This window comes from Nicotiana tomentosiformis, chromosome 11 (assembly GCF_000390325.3).
Source record: "Nicotiana tomentosiformis chromosome 11, ASM39032v3, whole genome shotgun sequence".
NCBI classification, from domain to species: domain Eukaryota; kingdom Viridiplantae; phylum Streptophyta; class Magnoliopsida; order Solanales; family Solanaceae; genus Nicotiana; species Nicotiana tomentosiformis.
Window position 1 is genome coordinate 35,920,148 of NC_090822.1, and position 23,861 is coordinate 35,944,008.

General features: G+C 39.5%; 1 protein-coding gene across 1 annotated transcript; it reads left to right on the forward strand.

The window, feature by feature from the left end:
- Window positions 1–13,124: 13,124 nt before the first annotated feature.
- On the forward strand, window positions 13,125–16,031 carry LOC138901260 (uncharacterized). Its single transcript, XM_070189010.1, has 3 exons — window positions 13,125–13,558; window positions 13,796–13,934; window positions 15,582–16,031. The coding sequence occupies exons 1-3, from the start codon at window positions 13,125–13,127 to the stop codon at window positions 16,029–16,031; spliced, it is 1,023 nt and encodes a 340-aa protein (XP_070045111.1).
- The last annotated feature ends 7,830 nt before the right edge of the window (window positions 16,032–23,861 follow it).

A 23,861-nucleotide genomic window follows, 5' to 3' on the forward strand; every position in this document is an offset into this window, starting at 1 on the left:
GTTTCTTAGATGCCATGTAGCCTCTCAAAGATAAATATGGACATCATCATACTGATCCGCAAGACTCTACCAGACATTTGCTCATGACACATAGAACTTATGAACCTAGAGCTCTGATACCAACTTGTCACGATCCAAAATCCCACTATGTCATAATGACACCTAACCTAAACCGTAGGTAAGCCAAACAACACTGAACACAATTCTGATGAAAGATCATAAATAATCAATAATAAGATGGCTGAACTCCATAAAATATCCCAAGGATTGGTAGTACAAGTCATGACATTTGAAGATTTAGATTTACAAAACTGGTATGAATAATAAATACAACATTTGTTTAAAGTTTATATAAATAGAAATAAATTCCTAAACTACCATGAGCAAATGTAGCTTGAGTCTGGATCGTAGCTACAACTTCAATGCTAGCATTTGTCATTCACAACAGCTAATCTCCAAGATCTTCACGCAAGGTGAAAATATGTAGTATGATTTTAACCACCGCCATGTACTCTGTAAGTATCCTGACTAACCTCGGTGAAGTAGTAACGAGGTCTTAAGTTCAAAGATAATCACTATATTGAAAATATACATGTACATAATAGCCATATCCAAATCTAAGCCCGAATTACAAATAAGGCCCTCTATGCACAAGCATCGTAAACCAACTAACAGTTCAGTATATAAAGCAATTCATCAATAATTTCTGGTAGAGAAGATATGCACGATTCTTATACCAATTTAACACTCAACATACAAGGAAGATATGCGTGAAAGACAAGTCAAGTTACATAGGTTAGAAGATTTGTACTGTGAATCATTTCATCAAGTAAAGAAACATATAGAGAAGATATGCATAACATGCATGTGTACATTCCAGAGCTAGCATATAGAGAAGATACGTAGTAAAAATCATCTATACATCCAAGGTATTTGCATATAGAGAAGATACACAAAATCCAATCACTGATAAGTTTTTCATAATCCGCGTGTACGTCATCAAGGACAAATGTTAGAGGACGACCCTAAGGGTATGGATCCTAATCCAATCTCTGCACGGACAACTCACGTACCATAATCAAATCCACCACACGGACAACTCATGTGCCATGATCCTAACAACCGCACAAACAACTCACATGCCATCAATCCAGTCCATCACACAAAAATCATATACAATAATATATGTATACGGTTAACGGATATCAAATCACATACTCATGGACTGAGAAAAGTAGCATGCTAAGGTGTATATATGTGCGAAGTGTACAACTACAACTCAGATTAGGCGGGTACGCCATACATAATCTAATATCACAACCAAACAGGAAATCAAGACCTACACATGATCTCTAGCATGTTTCGAGAAGTTCACGCAGTCATTCAAATATATAAAGCATAATAGCAGGAAGCAAAATATCCAAACAAGGCATGATATAACCTAAAGACTTCTCCGGTCATGAATCATACATAGCACCCGCATATACACTCGTCACCTTGCATATACATCATTTCTCACACATTCCAATTAGACAAATAAGGTGATTTCCTAAGGGTTATTCCCTTAACAAGATTAGGCAGGATACTTACCTTAGCGGGGCTAGTCTTCAATATCAAATAGCATAAAAACATCGCTCTAGCTCTCCAATCACATAAATCCAAGCCAATCATTAACCAAGGAACTTAAAAATTGTTATAGGAAGCGATCCCAATTCATAAAGCTTCGATCTTTTAAGAATTTCCAAAAGCCAACAAAAGTTAACCCGAACCCGCGTGCTCGAAATACAAAACCAACACTGAATCTCGATGACCCATAACCTTTTGAGTCAAATATTTGATTAGATTCCAAAATCGAATCTAAATCGGTGCTCAAATCCCCAAAATACTCTCTCTTAAAGTATAGAAAAAATCCCCAAATTTTCCTTCAAAATTCCATGTTTAAAGTGTGTAAATCCATAGGAAATCAAGATGTGTAATCAAATCCAAGTGAAAATTACTTACCCACAAAGTAGTAGTGAAAATATCTTCCAAAATTGCCTCTTTCCGTGCTAAAATATTCAAAATAATGAAATATGAGCAAACCCTCAAAATATAATAAGCTGCCAGGGATTCCGTTTCTGCTGACAACACTGTCGCTTTTGCGATGCCGCTTCTGTGGTCCAAGTCTCGAATAAGCGAGCTTCACCCCACCAGCTGACCCTTCGCATATGCACATAGCCCTGGTTTCTACGAAGGCACAGGTGCGTCCAAACCATTACTTCTAGGATAGCACAGATGCGACCACATCTACGCATCTGCGGGTCTCCAGCCCTAAGTCCTCTCTCATAGGTGAGACCACATCTTCGCATCTGCAGGTCTCCAACCCCAAGTCCTCCATCGCACGTGCGATATACTTCTTCGCTTCTGTAAACTTGCACCTGTTAAAATGATTCGTATGTGCAACACATCAGTACCAGAACTGCCAATCAACAACAAAATAGCGCGTAACCAATCTGAAACCCATCCGAGCCCCTTGGAACCCCGTCCAATCACACCAACAAGTCTAAATACATTTTCCAAACTTATGCAAGGCTCGTAGATCAAATCATTTTCATAACTTTCAAACATTTCAACTTCGTCAAATGCATCCAAACCACACTCAGACATTCTGGTTTCCAACCAAACTTTTCACACAAGTTCCAATCAACCAGGTGAACCTACTCAATGTCTCAAAACCACAATAGGATAATACCAAAGTCAACTCCCGATCAAACCTATGAATTCTCCAATTATTCAAATAGTTGACTTTTGACAAATAGAGCTAAAACCTTCTAGGAACATCCAAATCCAAATCCTAACATACACCTAAGTCCAGAATCATCATACAAACCAGTTGGAATCATCAAATCACAAATCTGAGGTCGTTTATTCAAAAGTCAAATATTGGCAAACTCTTTCAATTTAAGCCTTCCAAATTGAGAATCACTCAATTAAATCAATCCCAAACCACTCAACAACCAATACTAACCAGGCGCACAAGTTATAGTACACCATATGAAGCTAATCGAAGTCTCAAGTCCCAGAACGAAATGCTAGAACTCAGAATGACCAGTCGGGTCGTTACAAGTTATTTTTGAGGTCAACAAGGCTTTTCTATCATTAAAAAAATTATTTCAAGAGGTAAACGGTTCTTGCCACTAAATTGTGTGCTACTTTTAATCTTCAGCTATGCATCAAGAAATAAATAACCATAAAATAGTTATATTTTATAAGTCTTATTATGACTTAATGGATATGACCACAATAAGTGGTAATATTTTTAAAGGCTCGAAAATGAGTCTCATTGAAATTTGGTCTACTATACTACTGGTTGAGGGTAAGATGGTGGGTTCAAGTCTTATTGCACTATGAGGGTAAGACATTGGGTTCGAGTCATGGTATACCATGATGACAAAGATATTGTGTTTGAATCCCAACGTATTATGCCCTAATACGCCTTTATATGGATAATGCATTGGGTTCAAGTCCTAATGCACTATAATATGCGTTTGATAAAAAAAATTTGAAGCCCGCCGCACTTGATATTTCTCCATTTTGTGAAGCGAATGTTGTTGTAACGGTGCATAATAAGTCTGAATGAAGACAAATATTTGAACGAATAAATGTGGGCTTGGAAAAGTACAACATAATATTAGTTATCATTATTATGATGAATATAAAAAAGAGAACAATAAGGGTTCTCAAAGAAAATCATTCAAAAAGTAAAGAGTATGTTTACCATCAATATGGAATGTGGTATGAAAAAATAGTAAAGCAAGTCCAGATAATTATGATCCATTCCTTTAGAAGAATGTGACTTTTGATAAACATTGTGAATACAAACTCATTCTTAGAAGTGAATGTGATATTATGTGCCACAGCCCAAAATTCCATCAAAGGTTGTGGTGGTATCTAACCTGCTTGCTAGGCAAGCCAATACCCAATAATAATAACAGAAGCCAAATTATTAAGTCATTGAATAGGATATGTATAAATACAAAACCAATATAAAAATACAAATATCTGAGACATGATCTAAACATGACCACAACTGTATAGAAATGCCCAAAATCTAGTGTCACAACATCACGAGCATCTAATAAGATCAAATTGTATGTACAAACTAACAATATATGTCTGGGAGAAACAAATTAGCATAAATAGATAATCAAGGGAGGGGGACTCCATGTGCTGCAGATCGAACAACTAGGCAACTCACCACGAAGTCTCTGATGAAAGCCTCTATGTAGCTGGATGGGTACGACTGGTACCAACATTAGAATCTGCATAAGAATGCGCAGAAGTTTAGTATGTGTACAAAACATGATACTCAGTAATTATCAAGTCTAGCCTCGAAGAAGTGGTGACGAAGGATTGACACTAACATTTACTAGCAGTTTAATAAGTAAGTAAAAGCATAAAATAGAATAATAGCTAAGATATGATATCATAAAATGGGTACAAGGCAAAGGCACGGTAAGATCCTGTATTTAGACATGCTTTTTCAGGCAAAGAAAATACGTTACAAAGTCAAACATCTCAATACTTCCAAAGTCATGATATAAACCAATCAATATGTATACATGAGAGCTACCATATGAAACTAGAATGCATATGCATTCTCATGATCCAGTCTCAACACCTCACAATACAAATCCATATGCACGATGCTAACCAAGTGTCAAAACTAGCACAACTTTGGTGCTTGCTCTTAGAGGGACCAAAGTAACATGGGAAGTCACATGATTCCGGAGGGACATATCGAATCCAAGTGCTATTGCAACGTGCAACCTGATCCACTAATAATACTGAAATCTATAATCAATATTTTCTTTGTCCTTAGTGCCATAATCCTCAATTTTCCTTAATAGCCAACTCTCCAACTCATATATGCATGTGAGATAAGGTAATAAAGATGCACCAAGACATAATAATAAAATATGGATGAATGTTAACATGAATAAGATATGACTATGACCAATCATATAATTCAACTTTCCATAACAGTTCAATATATTCATTTGATATTCGTAAGTCCTATCATGATATCAAGCATGAGCAATAAGAGACAATAATCACCAATCATAAGTCAAATAAGGCAATTGCATGAATATGGTCAAAGTAGAAAGCCCAACTTTGTGAAAGAAGTATGCCCTGTTAAAATCAATATGTCATGGTTCTAGAATGGTCTCTAATCATGATTAAGATTCATCACGTAGTCATAGAATCAATGAAATATGAATAACAATTTATAAAGCCTCAACAAGGCATAACTTAAGCCTAACTTTAACCGACTATGGTCATAACCTAGTTACGCATATACACTTGTAACCTCGCATATAAGAAGCACCAAAATCAAGTAGCAAGTATCAAATAAATCACTTATGGGGAAAGTTTCCTCTTACAAGGATAGATAAGAGACTTACCTCCACCCGTAACAACTTCAAACTTTAAAAAAGCTTTTCCTCCTAAATCAACCTCCAAATGAATCGAATCTAGTCAAATACAACTCAATAATGTCAAAAAAAGCTATAGAAATCAATTTCAAACAGTAAAGCTTCAATCTTTAATCGAATCCCCAAGAGTCAACTTGGGCCCCCATGATCAAAACTCGAGTCAAGGGGTAGATCCTAGAATCCATAACTCTATGAACCCATATATGTGATTATATTCCAAACTTACCCCTTAGTCTTGTATGATAATCTCTTTGAGAAATCGCCCATCTCCAAGTCTAGGGTTCAAAATATGAGATAATTGGCTAAAATCCAAATTCCAACTTAAAATAGTCTGCCCAGCAATTCACATCGCGATTGCAACAACCACTTCATGATCGTGATGGTCAAACTAGCCTCCAACTCCTGCACCTCTTCGAAAGTGAAACCAACCTTGCGAACGTGACTCTCAGCTCCATCGAGCCTACGCGAACGCGAGCCTAGCTCCACAAACACCAAGGCTAAACCTTCGCCTAACTCCACACCATGCAAATGTGATCGCATACACTAAAATGCGATGCTCCTTCCCACAATCCTCCATGAACGCGATCCTATGCATGCAAACGCAAAGAACAAAAGTCCAGCCAATCAATCCTTCTTCACGATCGCGAGACTTGCTCTGCGATCACGAAGTACTGTTGTACTTCAGCACATTTGCTGCTCCAAAACTCATAGAAATGGTCTGAAACCACCACGAATCACACTTGAGCCCCCCCGGGACCCCGTCCAAGGCTCGAAACATAAAAACAACAACAAAACAAGATTCGAAGATCAAAACTCTTATCTCAACTTTCAAACATCCCAACTTCGTCGAACGCATACGAATCACAGTTAGACATTCTGGATTATAACCAAAAATTGCACACAAGCTTCAATTAACTAAATGATCCTATCTAAATCACGAAACACTAATCGAATTTCGATAATATCAAATTCAACTTCCGATCAAACCTTTGAACTCTCCAATCCTTCAAATTGCCAACTTTCGGCATATAGAGACAAAACCTTCGAGGAATTTCTAAATCTAAATTCGAACATATGCCCATGTCCAAAATTACCATACGAACCTATTGGAATCATAAAATTACCAATCCTAAGTTGTTTACTCAAAAGTCAAACTTAGGTAAACTCCATCAATTTAAGCTTTCAAAATGAGACTAAATGTTCCAAATCACTCTCAAACCTTCTCGAAACCAAACCAACTATCCCGCAGGTCACAAAACAATAACAAAAATTCAAAAAGCATCAAATAGGGAAAAGGGGTTCAAATACACAAAATGACCGGCCAAATTGTTACATTCTCCCCTCTTAAACAAACGTTCATCCTTGAACATGTCTAGAATCATACTTGGAATGCCAAATAGATGAGGATATCTGATCCGCATATCAGGCTCGGTCAGCCAAGTTGCTTTCTTAACCGGTTGACCTCTCCACTGAACCTTTGATGATGCAATCTCTTTCGATTTCAACTTTTGAACTTGCCTATCCAAAATGGCCATTGCCTTTTTTTCATAAGCCAAATTCTCATCTAAATGCACTAAATTGAAATCTAACACATGGGACTTGTTTTCAAAATACTTCCGAAGCATGAAAATATGAAATATCGAATGAACCCCTGATATGCTGGGTGGAAAAGAATGTCTGTAAGCCACCTCACCAACTCTCTCCAAAACCTCAAATAGACCAATATACCGAGGTATCAACTTGCCCTTCTTTCCAAATCTCATCACGCCCATCATAGGAGAAATTCTAAGAGAACCTTCTCACCCTCCATAAAATCTATATCACGAACCTTTTTATCAGCATAAATCTTCTACCTAGACTATGCTATACAAAACCGCTCCTGAATCAACTTCACTCTTTCCAAATTATCACAAAATAAATCTATACCCAACAACCTAGCCTCACCAGGCTCAAACCAATTAACCAAAAAATGACACTACCTCCCATATAAGGCATCATATAGATCCATCTAAATACTAAACTAGTAGTGTTGTTGTAGGCAAACTCCGTGAATGGTAAAAATTAATCCCACTGGTCTCCAACATCAATAACATAGGCTCTCAAAATATACTCAAGGATCTGAATGGTCTGCTCGGACTGTCCATTCGTCTAAGGGTGAAATACATTGCTAAGCTCCACATGCATTTCCCAACTCTCGCGGAATAGCTCTCCAAAAGTGCAATGTGAACTAAGTGCTCTGATCCGATATGATAGAAACAGGCATGCCATGAAAATGGATAATCTATCTGATGTAGATTTGATCTAATTTCTCTTAAGTATAAGAAGTCATAAAGGGAGTGAAATTCACAAACTTCGTTAATATGTCCATAATAACCCAAACATCGCTAGACTTCCCCAAAGTGGAAATCCTACCGTGAATAGTAATGCACTCCCACTTCCACTCGGGTGTCTCTAACCTCTGAAGCACACTGCCGGGATTTTGATGTTCATGCTTGACCTGCTGATAATTCAAACATCGCGAAACATCTCCAACAATGTCCTTCTTCATCCTTCGCCACCAATAATGCTGCTTCAAATCATGATACATCTTTGTAACACCTAGATAAATAGAATACTATTAACTATGAGGATCTTCAAGAATAAACTCCCTCAAACTATCCACATTATGAACACAAATCCGAACCTGAAGTCGTAATACACCATCATCACCAATGGCCTGTATTGAACCGACCGGTTATTTTGTGTATTTTATCCCCATTACCCTATTTGATGTTCCACATATGTGTATTTGATGTTTGATGACTTTCGGGGATGGATGGAATTGGTTTTGGAAAGATTTTGGAGTGAATTGAGACACATAGTCTCATTTTGGAAGCGTAAGTTGTAAGAGTTGACCAAGATTTGACTTTTGTATAAAAGAACTTGGAATGATATTTTGATGGTTCCAATAGGTTTGTATAGTAATTTTACTCTTAGACTTATGTACGGATTTAGATTTAGAGGTCCCTAGGTTGATTTGACTCTAATTGTCAAAAGTTAGAAAGTTGAAGGCATGGAGAGTTTATAGGTTTATCCGGGAGTTAACTTTGAGGATATAGGATTTGGATTGTTGATCTAGAAGTTGGAATAAGTTTGATATATCATTTGGGACTTGTTCACAAAATTTGATGTCAGTCCGAGTTGGTTTAACATGGTTCGACATGAGTATTGGAAGTTGGATTTTTTATTATTTAATTAAGCTTGAATTGAGGTGCGATTTGTGATTTTATGTTATTTTGGTGTGATTTTAGACCTTGAGTAGGTATGTTTTAGGTTTTGGGACTAGCTGGTGTAATTGATGGGGGCCTCGGGTGTGTTTCAGATGGATTCCAAATGATTTTGGAGCTATTTGGCAGATCAAGTCTGGTATTTTTGCACCTGCGAAGTTTGGTCCACATGTGTGATTGCGCAGAGGCGGACATGAGGGAACAAAAGCAAAGTCTTGTCTAGGAAGGTCAGTCCGCATTTGCCGAGGAGTGAACACAGAAGCGCTTGTGCAGGTGCGGCAAACTGTCCGCAGGAGCGACTCCGCGGAAGCGAGAATTTGCTTTACAGAAGCAGATGGTCGGGAAGTTAGTGAATTATGCATATGCAAGCGCGGGTTCTCATATGGGATGGGATGGTCCGTTGCAGCACAAATCACTGGGTAGTGTATTTTAATCGAGGGGTTGGCTTATTTTATCATATTTTGCGACTGGGAGCTCGGATTTGGGGAATTCTTTAGGCGATTTTCACCACTTGGATTGGGGTAAGTGTTCTTGATTTGGATTTGATTTTATTTCATGAATCCATCTTTGCTTTTGGCTTTTGGTCGATGAAATATAAGGGAAAAAGGGATTTTATGAGTAAATTCTGGAGAGTGATTATTTAGGATTTTAACCCCCACTTGAAGTCGGATTTGGATGAAACTTGCATATTTAGACTCATGTTGCAATGGGTGATCGGGATTTGCCACTTTTATCGTGTTCCAGGAGGCGAGCCTTGATTGACTTTTTAGTTTATTACTTGGAATCGACTTATATAGCCATTTTTTATGTTATTGAATTATTTTTGGCTAGATTTGACCCGCTCGGAGGCTGTTTAAGAGGCAAGGGCTTTTTAGAGCATTGATTTGGCTTTTTAAAGGTAAGTATCTTGCCTAATCTTGTGTGAGGGAATAACCCTTAGGGTTGTACCATATTTGTCTATTGTGATATTGTAATGTGACGTATATGCAAGGTGACGAGCGCATATACGTGTGCTATGTATGAAAAATGACCGGATTAGACTCTAGGTTTCTACTATGCCTTGATTGTATTTTGTACTCTCTCTATGACATGTATAATTCATTGTATGGCTACACGAACTTACCATTTTCATGCTAGAGATCATGTTTAAGATTATTATTTCTTAAATTGGCCAAGTTGGGCTTTTATGGGGACACTGCTAATTGATTTAGTCATAGTCATGATTTTTATGTTGAACCCTCATCCATATTTATTTATTTACATGTCCCTATGCACTTTGCAAACAAATTATGAGCTATGTCTTTAATAATAATTTGGTTAATTGTATTGTTGTGATTATGGCATATGTGGACACATTCGGCTGATTGTTTGAGTGTTGGCACGAGGTTTTTATCGTGTGATTGTGATTGACATTGTTATTATTATCGGGTGCAGAATGATAAGGGTGGATATTGCTAGTGTGTAAGGTGCGGAGCGATAATGGTGGATATTGCTATTATGTCAGGGTATAGAGTGATAAGGGTAAATATTACTATTGTGTCAGGTGCAGAGCGAAAAGGGTAAATATTGCTATTGTGTCAGGGTGCGGAGTGATAAGGGTGGATATTGTTATTGTGACAAAAATTTGGGTAGAAGGTGTCATGTGTTTGTGTTTCTATTTGATGACTTGTTGTCAATCTGGACCTTTACTTGTGTTAAGTTGTTATCACATGTTCTAAAGGGATTGTTGATATTGTTTTTTGCTATATATTCTGTTGCCAGTTATTAATATATTGCATAGGTTATTTGACTAGTGAGTATCATATGACATTAACCTCGTCACTACTTCATCGAGGTTAGTCTTGATACTTACTAAGTACTGATTGTGGAGTACTCATACTACACTTTTCTATATTTTTGTGCAGATCCATGTGTTGGAGGCAACAGACTTAGGGAGTGAGAGCATACATCAACCGCGAAGATTCAAGGTAGAGCTGCATGACTGTCGCAGTCCCTTGAAGTCATATCCTTACATTGATAATGTTATTCTTCCATATTCAAACAATATTGTATTTTGAGATATCCTTTTATATTCAGTTAGAGATCATGACTGTGTACTACCTAGTTTTGGGGAGTATTTTGAGTATTTCCATTTTTGCTTGTGTTAACTCTATTGCTGCTTTTATATTAAATTCTATCTTATTATATCATGTTTTGTTGATTTAATGTTGTTAGTAATTGGTTTACCTAGTCTTAGATATTAGGTTCCATCACGACCCCCTATGGTGGGATTCAAGTCGTGATAAGTTGGTATCAGAGCTTTAGGTTCATAGGTTCTATGAGTCATGGGAAAGTCTAGTAGAATCTTGCAGATTGATACAGAGACATTTATACTTATCTTCGGGAGGCTATCGGGCTGTTAGGTAACTTCCTTTTCTGTCATTCTTTATCATGCGGATTTGCTTATTCCAAAGTTTGAATCTTTACTCTTCTATCCTCTCACAGGTGGTGATGACCATTTTGTCGGAAAGTTGAGTAAGCACCAGTACCCCTTGTTAGAGTTGCGAGAGGCCGAGGCTGAAGTAGAGGCCAAGGTGGGGCACGTGCCGTATTTAGAGCACCTGCTAGAGCAACAATGGTGGAGCCAAAGGTATATCCAGTTGAGGAGCAGGAGGCTGATCATGCTTAGCAAGCGGGACCCACTTAGGCATCAGATGGGCCTATTGTTACACCGAGGCTCCGGGAGACCTTGGCACATTTCATGAGTACGTTTGGGAGTTTGTCCCAGGAAGGGTTGATTCCGGTTGCACTAGCTACTTCATAGGATGGGGAGGAGCTCAGACCCCCGCCGCCCATACACTAGAGCAGCTGGCTCATTCTTATCAAACATCGGGTGTTGTATCGGTATAACTAGTGGTTGCAGTTCAGCCCGAGGTACGGCTAATTATGTCGGTTGAGGGGTAGAAGAGTTTGGAGAGGTTTCAGAAATTTCATCCTCCCCAGTTTAGTGGAGGGGCAGTTGAGGATGCACGGGGTTTCTTATATCAATGTTATCGCATTCTATGTACCTTGGGTTTTGTGGAATTGAGTGGGGTCGACCTTACTACTTTTCAGTTGACAAGGTCAACATACAGATAGTGACAGGACTATGAGGCGAGTAGGCCAGCTAGCACATCATCAATTACATAGTCCTAGTTCTCCGATCTTTTCTTGAGGGAGTTTATTCCACAGTCCCTTCACGGACGAGTTGCACAATGAGTTCGAGCATTTTTGCCAGGGAATATGACTGTGTTTGTGTATGCTATGAGGCTTACAGAATTATCTCTCCATGCAGCTCCCTTGGTTTCCACTGATAGAGAGAGAGAGAGTCATAGGTTTATTGAGGGACTCACCTACAACCTCAGGTTTATTGAGGGACTCACCTATAGATGGAGACTGCATTTCATCAGGTTGTGGAGATCGCTATGAGGTTAGAGCGCATCCGTGTGAAGGAGAGGGAGGATAGGGAGGCTAAGAATCCTCGTGGTCCTGGAGGATTTAGTGGTTTCTACTCTACATCTAAGACCCGTCATGGCAGAGGCTTTGTCAGTCGACCAATTTAGTATGTACTTTAGGTTTCCCGTAGTTCTCCAGCTAGCCATGAATTTCAAAGCACTCGTACCGAACAACCATCTGTTAGTGCACCTTCTGTACGGGGTTCCTACATCGGTTATTCCAGTCGTCGGGGGCAGACTCAATACCAGTAGCCATGCCTGCTGAGAGGTTGTTTTGAGTATGGTGATACTAGGCACATTGTGAGAGATTGTACTAGACTTCGAGTGGGTAGACCTCAACAGGGTAATCAGGCTATGATTCCTGCTCAAAATACTACACCACCTGCACAACTAGCTAGAGGTGGGGGCTAGGTGGGTAGATGTTGTCCTAGAGCAGGAGGCCAGGCCCGTTGTTATGCTTTCCCTAGTAGAACTGAGGCAGTTGCATCACATGCAGTTATTACAAGTGTTGTTCTGGTCTATCATAGAGATGCATCAGTTTTATTTGATCCAAGTTCTGCCTATTTGTATATGTCATCCTACTTTGCTTCATATTTGGATATGTCTTGTGATTCTTTGGATACTTCAATTATGTGTCTACACCCGTTGGGAATTCTATTGTGGTGGATCGTGTCTATTGTTCTTGTTTGGTCACTATTGGGGGCTAAGAGACTAGGGTTGATCTTCTGTTGCTTAATATGGTGTTTTTTGATGTGATTTTGGGTATGAATTGGTTATATCCGTACCATGATATTCTTGATTGTCACGCTAAGACTATGGCATTGGTTATGTCAGGGTTGCCGAGGTTTGAATAGAGAAGTTCCTTGGGTCATATTGCTAGTAGGGTAGTTTCTTTTTCGAAGGCTCAACGGATGGTTGAGAAGGGATGCTTGGAGTATTTAGCCTTTGTTAGAGATGTGAGTGATGATACTCCCACTGTTGATTTAGTCCCTGTGGTGAGGGAGTTTCCAGATATTTTCCCTACAGAACTATCGGGCATGCCACCCGATAGGGATATTGATTTTGGTATTAACTTGCCACCGGGCACTCAACCCATATCTATTCTACCAAATCGCATGGCTCCATCAGAGTTGAAGGATTTAAAGGAAAAATTGCATGAATTTCTAGTTAAAGGTTTCATCAGGCCGAGTGTGTCACCTTGGGGTACTCCAGTTCTATTTATGAAGAAGAAAGATAGCTCTATGAGAATGTACATTGACTACAGGAAATTGAACAAGGTTACCATTAAGAACAAGTATCTACTGTCGCGTATTGATGATTTATTTGATCAGCTTCAGGGTGCTGGGTGTTATTGACGATTAACTTGAGATCGGCATACCATCAGTTGAAGATCAGTAATTCTGACATCCCTAAGAAGACCTTCAGGACCCGTTATGGGCATTATGAGTTCTTGGGTGATGTCTTTTGGGTTGACCGATGCCCTAATAACTTTCATGCATTTTATGAACAACGTGTTTCAGCCTTACCAGGAGTTTTTAGTCGTTGTATTCATTGATGATATATTGGTGTATTTTCATAGTAGGGAGGAGCACGAGCAACATTTGAGGTATGTGCTTCAGACTCTGAAAGAGAAGAAGTTGTATGCTAAGTTCTACAAGTGTGAGCTTTGGTTGGACTCGGTAGCATTATTAGGACATGTGGTGTCAAGTAATGAGATCAAGGTAGATTCAAAGAAGATTTAGGCACTTCAGAGTTGGCCAAGACCTTCTACCGCTACTGAGATTGGGAATTTCCTAGGTTTGGCTGGTTACTATCACTGTTTTGTAGAGGGTTTCTCATCTATTGCAACTCTAATAACCAAGTTGACTCATATGGGTATTTCATTCATATGGTATGATGATTGTGAGGAGAGCTTTCAGAAGCTCAATATGAATTTGACTAGAGCTCCAGTTTTTGATTTTCCTTTAGAATCAGGGTCGTATACGATTTATTGTGATGCTTCATGGGTTGGAATTAGGGGTGTGTTGATGCAGGACGGTAGGGTGATTGCCTACGCGACGTTCCAGTTGAATCCCCATGAGAAGAACTATCCAGTGCATGATTTAGAGTTGGCATCTATTGTTCATGCGCTCAAGATTTGGAGGCATTACTTATATGAGGTGTATATGGATCATCAGAGTCTTCAACATCTATTCAAGCAAAAGGTTTGAACTTGAGGCAGCAAAGGTGGTTGGAGTTATTGAAGTACTATGATATTACTATTCTTTATCATCTGGGGAAGGCTAATGTGGTTGCAGACGCCTTAAGTAGGAAGGTGGAGAGTATGGGGAGTCTTGCTTTTATTCCAGTTGGGGAGAGGCCTTTGGCTATGGATGTTCCTGCTTAGGCCAGCAAGTTCGTGAGGTTGGATAACTCGGAGCCTAGCAAGGTCCTTGCTTGTATTGTATCATAATCATCCTTGTCTGAGAGCATCAAAGCTCGTTAGTACGATGATCCCCATTTACTTGTCCTTAAGGACAAGAAGCAGCAAGGTGGTGCCAAGGAGGTGACTATTGGTAATGATGGTGTGTTGTGGCCTCAGGCCAGATTTGTGTTCCTTATATGGATGGGTTGAGAGAGTTGATTCTTGAAGAGGCACATAGTTCACAATATTCTATTCACTCGGGTGCTGCAAAGATGTACCGTAATTGTAAGTAGCATTATTGGTGGCGGAGGATGAAAAAGGGAATTATTGGATATGTTGCCCGGTGTTTGAATTGTTAGCAGGTCAACTATAAGCATTAGAGACCTGGTGGGTTGCTTCAGAAGATTGAGATATCGGAGTGGAACTGGGAGCACATCACTATGGGCTTTGTGGTAGGTTTTTTGCGGACGTCGAGGAGATTCGATGATGTTTGGGTCATTGTGGATAGACCGATTAAGTATTCACATTTCACTCCAGTCATGAATTCCTATACTTTGAAGCAGTTGGCTAAGATCTACATTAGCGAGATTGTCCTCTTGCATGGTGTGTTTGTGTGTCTATTATCACGGATCGAGGCACTCAGTGTACTTCATATTTGTGGAGAGCGGTTCAGCATGAGTTGGGTACACAGGTTGAGTTGAGCATCGCATTTCATCCTCAAACGGACGTGCAGTCTGTGTGGACCATTCAAATTTTGGAGGATATGTTGAGGTTCTGTGTCATAGATTTTGGAGGCCAGTGGAATGCGTTTCTTCCTTTAGTAGAGTTTGCATGCAACAACTGCCAATCGATCATCCAGATAGCTCAGTATGTATGGGAGGCAATGTTGTTCTCTGGTTGGTTGGTTTGAGGCGGTGAGGATCGGCTATTGGGCACCGATTTGGTTTGTGATGCTTTGGAGAAGGTGAGATTGATTCAGGAGCGGCTTTGTACAGTGCAGAAAAGCTATGCTAATAGGAAGGCGCGTGATGTGGCTTTTATGGAGGGTGAGAAGGTTCTTCTCCGAGTTTTATCTATGAAGGGCGTGATGAGATATGGGAAGAATGGCAGGTTGAGCCCTAGATATATTGGACCTTTCGAGGTGTTAAAGATAGTGGGTGATTTGGCATACAGACTTGCTTTGGCACCCAGCTTATCGGGAGTTAATCTGGTGTTTCATGTTTCCATGCTTCGGAAGTACAATGAGGATCTGTCACATGTGTTGGATTTCAGCTCTGTGCGGTTGGACAAGGATTTGACTTATGATGAGGAGCTAGTGACATGTTCGAAAGCTGAGGTCAAAGGATATTGCATCAGTGAAGGTTTAGTGGAGAGGTCAACCGGCCGAGGAGGCAACTTGGGAGACCAACCATGATCTGCAGAGCATATCCTCACCTTTTTGATATCCCAGGTATGATTATAAGCTCGTTCCAAGGCGAACGTAAAAGAGGAAAAATGTAATGACCCGGCAAGTCATTTTGTGTATTTTATACCCGTTCCCCAATTTGATGTTCCTAATACGTGTATTTAATATTTGGTGATTTGATGATTTGCGGGGATGGAGGGGATTGGTTTTGGGAAGGTTTTGGAGTGAATCGAGACACTTGATCTCATTTTGGTAGCTTAAGTTGTAAGAGTTGACTAATGTTTGACTTTTGTGTAAACGACCTCAGAGTGGTGTTTTGATAGTTCTAATAGGTTCGTATGGTGATTTTGGACTTAGGCATATGTCCGGATTTGGATTTGGAGGTCCCTAGGTTGATTTGGCTCTAATTATTGAAAGTTAGAAAATTGAAGGGATGGAGAGTTCATAGGTTTGGTTGGGAGTTGACTTTGAGGCTTTCAGGTTGGGATTTTTGTTCCGAAAGTTGGAATAGGTTCTTCATGCTATTTGGGACTTGTGTACAAAATTTGCGGTTATTCCGAGTTGGTTAGACGTGGTTCAACATGAGGTTTGGAAGTTGGAAGTTTGATTATTTCATTAATCTAGAATTGAGGTGCAATTTGTGTTTTTATTTTATTTGGTGTGATTTGAGACCTCGAGTAGGTCTGTGTTAGATTTTGGGACTAGTTGGTGTGAATTGACGGGGTCCCAAGGGTTTTGGGTGTGTTTCATATGGATTCCAGATCATTTTGGGGCTATTTGGCAGATCAGGTCTGAGGTTTTCGTATCTATGAAGTTTGTTCCGCAGGTGTGAGTGCTTAGAAGTAGACACGAGGTCGTAGAAGTGAAGTCTTGGCTGGGTAGGGCGGTCCGCATCTACAAAGGAGTGAGTGTAGAAGCGCTTTCGAAGGTTCGGAGAACTGTTCACATGAGCCGCTCCGCAGAAGCGAGAATTTGCTTCACAGAAGCGGATGGTCGAGAAGTCAGTGAATTTTGCAGATGCAAGCATGGGCTCACAGAAGCGAGATTGCAGATGAGATGGGATGATCCATAGAAGCAGAAATCGCTGGGAAGAATATTTTAATCAAGGGTTTGCCTTATTTTATCATATTTTGAGATTGGGAACTAGGATTTGGGCGATGTTTTAGGCGATTTTCACCACTTGGATTAGGGTAAGTGTTCTTGACTTGGATTTGATTTGATTTTATGATTCCATCTTTTATTTTGGATTTTGGTTGAAGAAATCTAAGGGATAAATGGGGTTTTTTGAATAAATTTTGGAGAGATTATTTAGGATTTGAAGTCGGATTTGGATAAAAATTGCATATTTGGACTCGTGCCGGGCTGGTTGATCAGAATTTGTGACTTGTTGGGTTCTGGGAGGCGGTCCCGTGTTGAATTTTTGATATTTGATAAATATTGAAGCTTTATTACTTGGAATCGACTTCTACAGCCGTGTTTGATGTTATTAAGTCATTATTTGCTAGATTTGACCTGTTCGGGTGCCGATTCAATAGGCAAAGGCTTTTTAGAGTATTGATTTTGCTTGCTTGAGGTAAGTATCTTGCATAATCTTGTGTGAGGGAATAACCCTTTGGCTTGTACCGTATTTTTCTAATTGTAATATTATGACGCGATGTATACGCGAGGTGACAAGTTCATATGCGGGTGCTATGTATGAAAAATGACCGGATTGGACTCAAGGTTTCTACTATGCATTGATTGGATTGTGTACTCTCTCTAATACGTGTATAATTCATTGTATGGATATGCGAGCTTCCCCTTTTCATACTAGAGTTCATGTTTTAGGATTATCATTTCCTAAATTGGCTAAGTTAGGCATTTATAGGGTCACTACTAATTGATTACGTATTCATGCTTTATATGTTGAACCCTCACCCGTATTTATTTATTTTTTATGTACTTGTGTACTTCGTTGACAAATTACGAGCGTATGTCTTTAATAATGATTTGGATTATTGTATTGTTATGATTCTGGTACATATGGACATATTGGGAGGATTGTTTGGTTGTTGGAACGAGGTTTTTGTCGTGCGTTGTGATTGGCATTCTTATTATTATCAAGGTGCAGAGTGATAAGGGTGGATATTGTACTGTGTCGGGTGCGGAGTATCACGACCCAAAATCTAACCATGGTCGTGATGGCACCTATCGTGTTACAAGGCAATCCTACTTCCCAAAATATTACTACTAAACCAATTATAAGAATTTAATAAAACATTTCAACGTTTAAATTTTTTATAAACTAAATCAACTCTAAATATAATATAGAAAAATACGGAAAACGAGCCCCAAACATCGGGATGTCACTAAGTCATGAGCGTCTAAAAATATAAACTACGATATATAAACTGTCCAACTGTCCAAAAGAAGAAATGACAAAAGGAGTAACAAGGTCCTGCGGACGCTACCAGCTACCTTGCAGTCTCCAAAGATAGCTGGCCTGAACTCAACGATCGCCGCCTTCTAACTCACCTAGATCTGCACATAAAGTGCAGGGTGTAGTATGAGTACAACCGACTCAGTAGTAAGAGAAATCACTAAGTAACTGAACAGTAGTGACGAGCTAAGTAAGACAGTCCAATTATTTATTTTCACAATTTAAAAATAAACAGAAATAAATAGGTAAATTCCATAACTCAGTAATTGCCACAGAGAAGTTTAACAGATAAATGCAGCAACATCACAAATTAATACAACCTCACACCAGTGTCACTCCATCACTCATCACTCGCACTCAGCACTCAACACTCAAAACACTCAACACTCTGCGCTCACTGGGGGTGTGTACAGACTCCTGAGGGGCTTCCAAAGCCCAAGCGCTAAGCACGGACAACTCACATGCCATCATATCAATACCTGGATCCGCACGGTCAAATCACGTGCTACGCGGACAAACTCACGCGCTTAGGTATCAATACCTGGACCTGCACGGTCAACTCATGTGCTATGCGGAAAGCTCATGCGCTATGGTATTAATATCCTCACAACCAGGCCCTCGGCCTCACTCAATCATGTACCTCACTAGCCTCACCATCATCAACAAATAAGGGAACACAACCCACATCAAGTATCATAGCATATTAAAAAATAATAAAGACTGAGGTAAACATGTCCAATAATTTCTATGACTGAGTACAAATAATGTGAGCATGAATAAAACCTAAGCATGATCTCTAACATGAAGGCAGACAAGTTCAACAACAAGTAACTACGTAACCACAGATGATGGCCATGAGGCCTCACGGGACGGACCAATTCTCAATCCCTCGAGGTATACACCCACACGCCAGTCACCTAGCATGGGTATCACCTCTAAACAGTCACACAATATCAAATTCTCCGGGTTAATACCCTCAAAGCCAGAGTTAAAATTGTTACTTACCTTAACAACGTAAAATCCTACTCTGGGATTCCCTAGTCTCTGGACTCGATCTCCAAAATCTCCAAATCTAACCATAATCAGATTAATACCATAAACATAGGCTAACGAATCGAATTCCACAATAAAAACTATAAAATATGCCAAAAATCCAAAATCGGCCAAAACCCGGCCCTCGGGCCCACGTCTCGAAATTAGTCCAAACCATATAATATTCATCAAAATTGGACTCCGTTTGGTCCCTCAAATCCTCACTTAAACTCTCCAAAACTCAAACCCTAACTCCCTCAATTTCACTTTGAAATCATCAATCAAATCCCAAAAACGAATATGGATTCATGAAATATAACCAAAACGGAGTAGAGAACACTTACCCCAATCCTTATGGTGAAAATCGCCTCCAAAATCGCCCAAATCCGAGCTCCTCAACTCAAAATATGACCGAATGCACAAACCCTCATTTTATATATTTTTTGTCAGTTATTTTGCCTCGTTTCTCATGACAAACGATCCCGAAACTCGCTTTTTATGCCTCCAATGGATTTCTTGTAAAATTTTAGTCAAGTTAGGCTTTTTGAATCACTCAATTTAACCTTATAATGAAGGAGATATGTAGGTTTTAATATTTGCAAATCGTGCAGATTTTTAAATACACCGTCAGTGGCAATTTCGTAATTAAGCTGACAAATCTGGCAACCTAATTCTTAGTAAAATGACCACAAAATCCTCATACGATGTCCAAATTCAACGATTCTTTTTTTTTTACGGGTCCGTAATTATAATACGGATCTAATGCTTCAATCAAAAAAGAAATCTGAGCTCATTTGTTCAATATGATATCATTTATGCTTGAAGAAATGGCGTCGAAACATAAGAAAAACGAGCACAACACCACCCAAACCTATCTGAAATTCACCAGAGGCCCTCGGGACCTCAACCAATAATTCCAACAAGTCATATATCACTACCCAAACTTAGTCGAACCTTCGTAACACCCAAAACAACACCAAAACACCAAATCAACCTCGGATTCAAGCCTAAGAACTTCTAATCTTCCAAAATTCGCCAACGACGCCGAAACCTATCAAACCACTTCCAAATGACCTAAAATTTTGCACACACGTCACAAATGACACTACAAACCTACTACAACTTCCAGAATTCCATTCTGACCCCGATACCTAATTTTCCACCGCGGATCAAAATCGCCAAATTTCTAATTTTCGCCAATTCAAGCCTAATTCTACCCCGGACCTCCAAATTACATTCCGGACACACTCCTAAGTCTAAAATCATCCAATGAGGCTAATCGAATCATAAACATCCAAATCCAAATTCGTTTACTCATAGGTCAACTTCCGATTGATTTTTTCTAACTTAGCTTTCTAACTAAGAGTCTAAGTGCCCCATTTCACTCCAAAACTACTCCGAACCCAAACTACCAATTCAAAACAACTCAATACAGCTGTACAACACACAAATAAGTAGAAATGGTGAAAACGGGGCTATAACTCTCGAAACGACTGGCCGAGTCTTTACATCCTCCCCCTTTTAAACAAACGTTCGTCCTCGAACGTGCTAAGAGTTGTTCTCAAAACCATCAAGAACTCTCTCCGAACCCCAATGACATAAAACCAATATGTCAGGACTGAATCCTTCTAACTCAACTAAGCTACGCAGACCACCAAAAACCCAAGGACATTGCCACAAAACACCTGTATAACTCATTACCTCATACACACCCAAAGAACTAATCATACCCATTACCATGCCGATCCAACCTACTACCAAGATGTCCTATCTATCCGAGTTCCTTCTGAATTACCTTCAAATTGATACTTTACCCCGCCATAACACCACAATCCTCAACCCAAACTCACCATACGAGACCCAAGCATAAAACCACACCGCCCTAAGTCTCATAAGCCGTTGAATACTCTCTTAAATATCCCCAAAAGTACCACAAGCACATGCTCACACAATCAACACCTCAGTGCTCAAGCTACAGTCAAAACCCAGCCTCATGTCCTCCAGACTGGCCCGACATCAACATACAGAAATCGCATCTCGCACCTCATTTAGGGAATCACAAGCTGTCGATGCACAACTGATACCGAGCTCCCATGTGTGCATACGAATGCGTGGAAGGAATTCAAAGAGTTACACTTCAAGCTGAATCAATACCGCATGAAAAGAATTCAAAAATGTGAAATTTTCCTAAAGGTTCTGTAGCCTCTCGAGGATAAGTACAAATGTCTCTGTACTGATCTGCAAGACTCTACTAAACCCTCTCATGTCTCGTGGGACCTATGTAACCTAGGCTCTGATACAAACTTGTCACGACCCAAAATCTAACCATGGTCGTGATGGCACCTATCGTGTTACAAGGCAAGCCTACTTCCCAAAATATTACTACTAAATCGATTATAAGAATTTAATAAAATATTTCAACATTTAAATTTTTCATAAACTAAATCAACTTTAAATATAATATAGAAAAATACGGAACGAGCCCCAAACATCGGGGTGTCACTAAGTCATGAGCGTCTAAAACTATAAACTAAGATATATAAACTGTCTAACTGTCTAAAAGAAGAAATAAAAAAAGGAGTAACAAGGTCCTGCGGACGCTAGCAGCTACCTTGCAGTCTCCAAAGATAGCCGGCCTTAACTCAACGATCGCTGCCTTCTAACTCACCTAGATCTGCACATAAAGTGCAGGGTGTAGTATGAGTACAACCGACTCAGTAGTAACAGAAAAAACTAAGGAACTGAGCAGTAGTGGCGAGCTATGTAAAACAGTCCAATTATTTATTTTCACAATTTAAAAATAAACATAAATAAACAGGTAAATTCTATAACTCAGTAATTGCCACAAAGAAGTTTAACAGATAAATGCAGCAACATCACAAATTAATACAACCTCACAGTAGTGTCACTCCATCACTCATCACTCGCACTCAACACTCAACACTCAAAACACTCAACACTCTGCGCTCACTGGGGGTGTGTACAGACTCCGGAGGGGCTTCCAAAGCCCAAGCGCTAAGCACGGACAACTCACATGCCATCATATCAATACCTGGATCCGCACGGTCAAATCATGTGCTACGCGGACAACTCACGTGCTTAGGTATCAATACCTGGACCTGCACGGTCAACTCATGTGCTACGCGGAAAACTCATGCGCTATGGTATTAATATCCTCACAACCAGGCCCTCGGCCTCACTCAATCATGTACCTTACTAGCCTCACCATCATCAACAAATAAGGGAACACAACCCACATCAAGTATCATAGCATATTAGCAAATAATAGAGACTGAGGTAAACATGTACAATAATTTCTATGACTGAGTACAAATAATGTGAGCATGAATAAAGCCTAAGCATGATATCTAACATGAAGGCAGACAAGTTCAACAACAAGTAACTACGTAACCACAGATGATGGCCATGAGGCCTCACGGGACGGACCAATTCTCAATCCCTCGAGGTATACAACCACACGCCAGTCACCTAGCATGGGTATCATCTCCAAACAGTCACACGATATCAAATTCTCCGGGTTTATACCCTCAAAGACAGAGTTAAAACTGTTACTTACCTTAACAGCATAAAATGCTACTTCGGGATTCCCTCGTCTCTGGACTCGGTCTCAAAAAGCTCCAAATCTAACCATAATCAGATTAATACCATCAACATAGGCTAACGAATCGAATTCCACAATAAAAACTACAAAATATGCCAAAAATCCGAAACTGGCCAAAACCCGGCCCCGGCCCATGTCTCGAATTCAGTCCAAAATGGCAGAATAATAAACCTCATCGTCTCCCGATTCTAACCATATAAAATTCATCAAAATCGGACTCCGTTTGGTCTCTCAAATCCTCACTTAACTTCTCCAAAACTCAAACCCTAACTCCCTCAATTTTACTTTCAAATCATCAATCAAATCCCAAAAACGAAGATGGATTCATGAAATATAATCAAAATTGAGTATAGAACACTTATCCCAATCCTTATGGTAAAAATCTCCCAAATCCGAACTCCCCAACTCAAAATATGACCGAATGAATAAACCCTCATTTTATATATTTTTCTGTTAGATATTTTGCCTCGTTTCTCATGCCAAACGATCCCGAAACCGTCTTTGTATGCCTCCAATGGATTCCTTGTGAATGTTTAGTCAAGTTAGGTATTTGAATCACTCAATTTGACCTTATAATGAAGGAGATATGTAGGTTTTAATATTTGTAAATCGTGCAGAGTTTTAAATACACCGTTAGTGGCAATTGCGTAATTAATCTAAAAAAATCTGGCAACCTAATTCTTAGAAAAATGACCATAAAATCCTCATACAATGTCCAAATTCGACGATGCTTTTTGCTACGGGTTTGGAATTATGAAAAACAAGC

Bases quoted from the DNA above. Each gene is read 5' to 3' on its own strand.
- LOC138901260 (XM_070189010.1), top strand. From the start codon at position 13,125: ATGGTTGAGAAGGGATGCTTGGAGTATTTAGCCTTTGTTAGAGATGTG. The intron at 13,559-13,795 runs GTGTTATTGACG...TTTTCATAGTAG, and splicing joins GATCAGCTTCAGGGTGCTGG to GGAGGAGCACGAGCAACATT. The intron at 13,935-15,581 runs GTAGATTCAAAG...GCTTTGGAGAAG, and splicing joins TGTCAAGTAATGAGATCAAG to GTGAGATTGATTCAGGAGCG.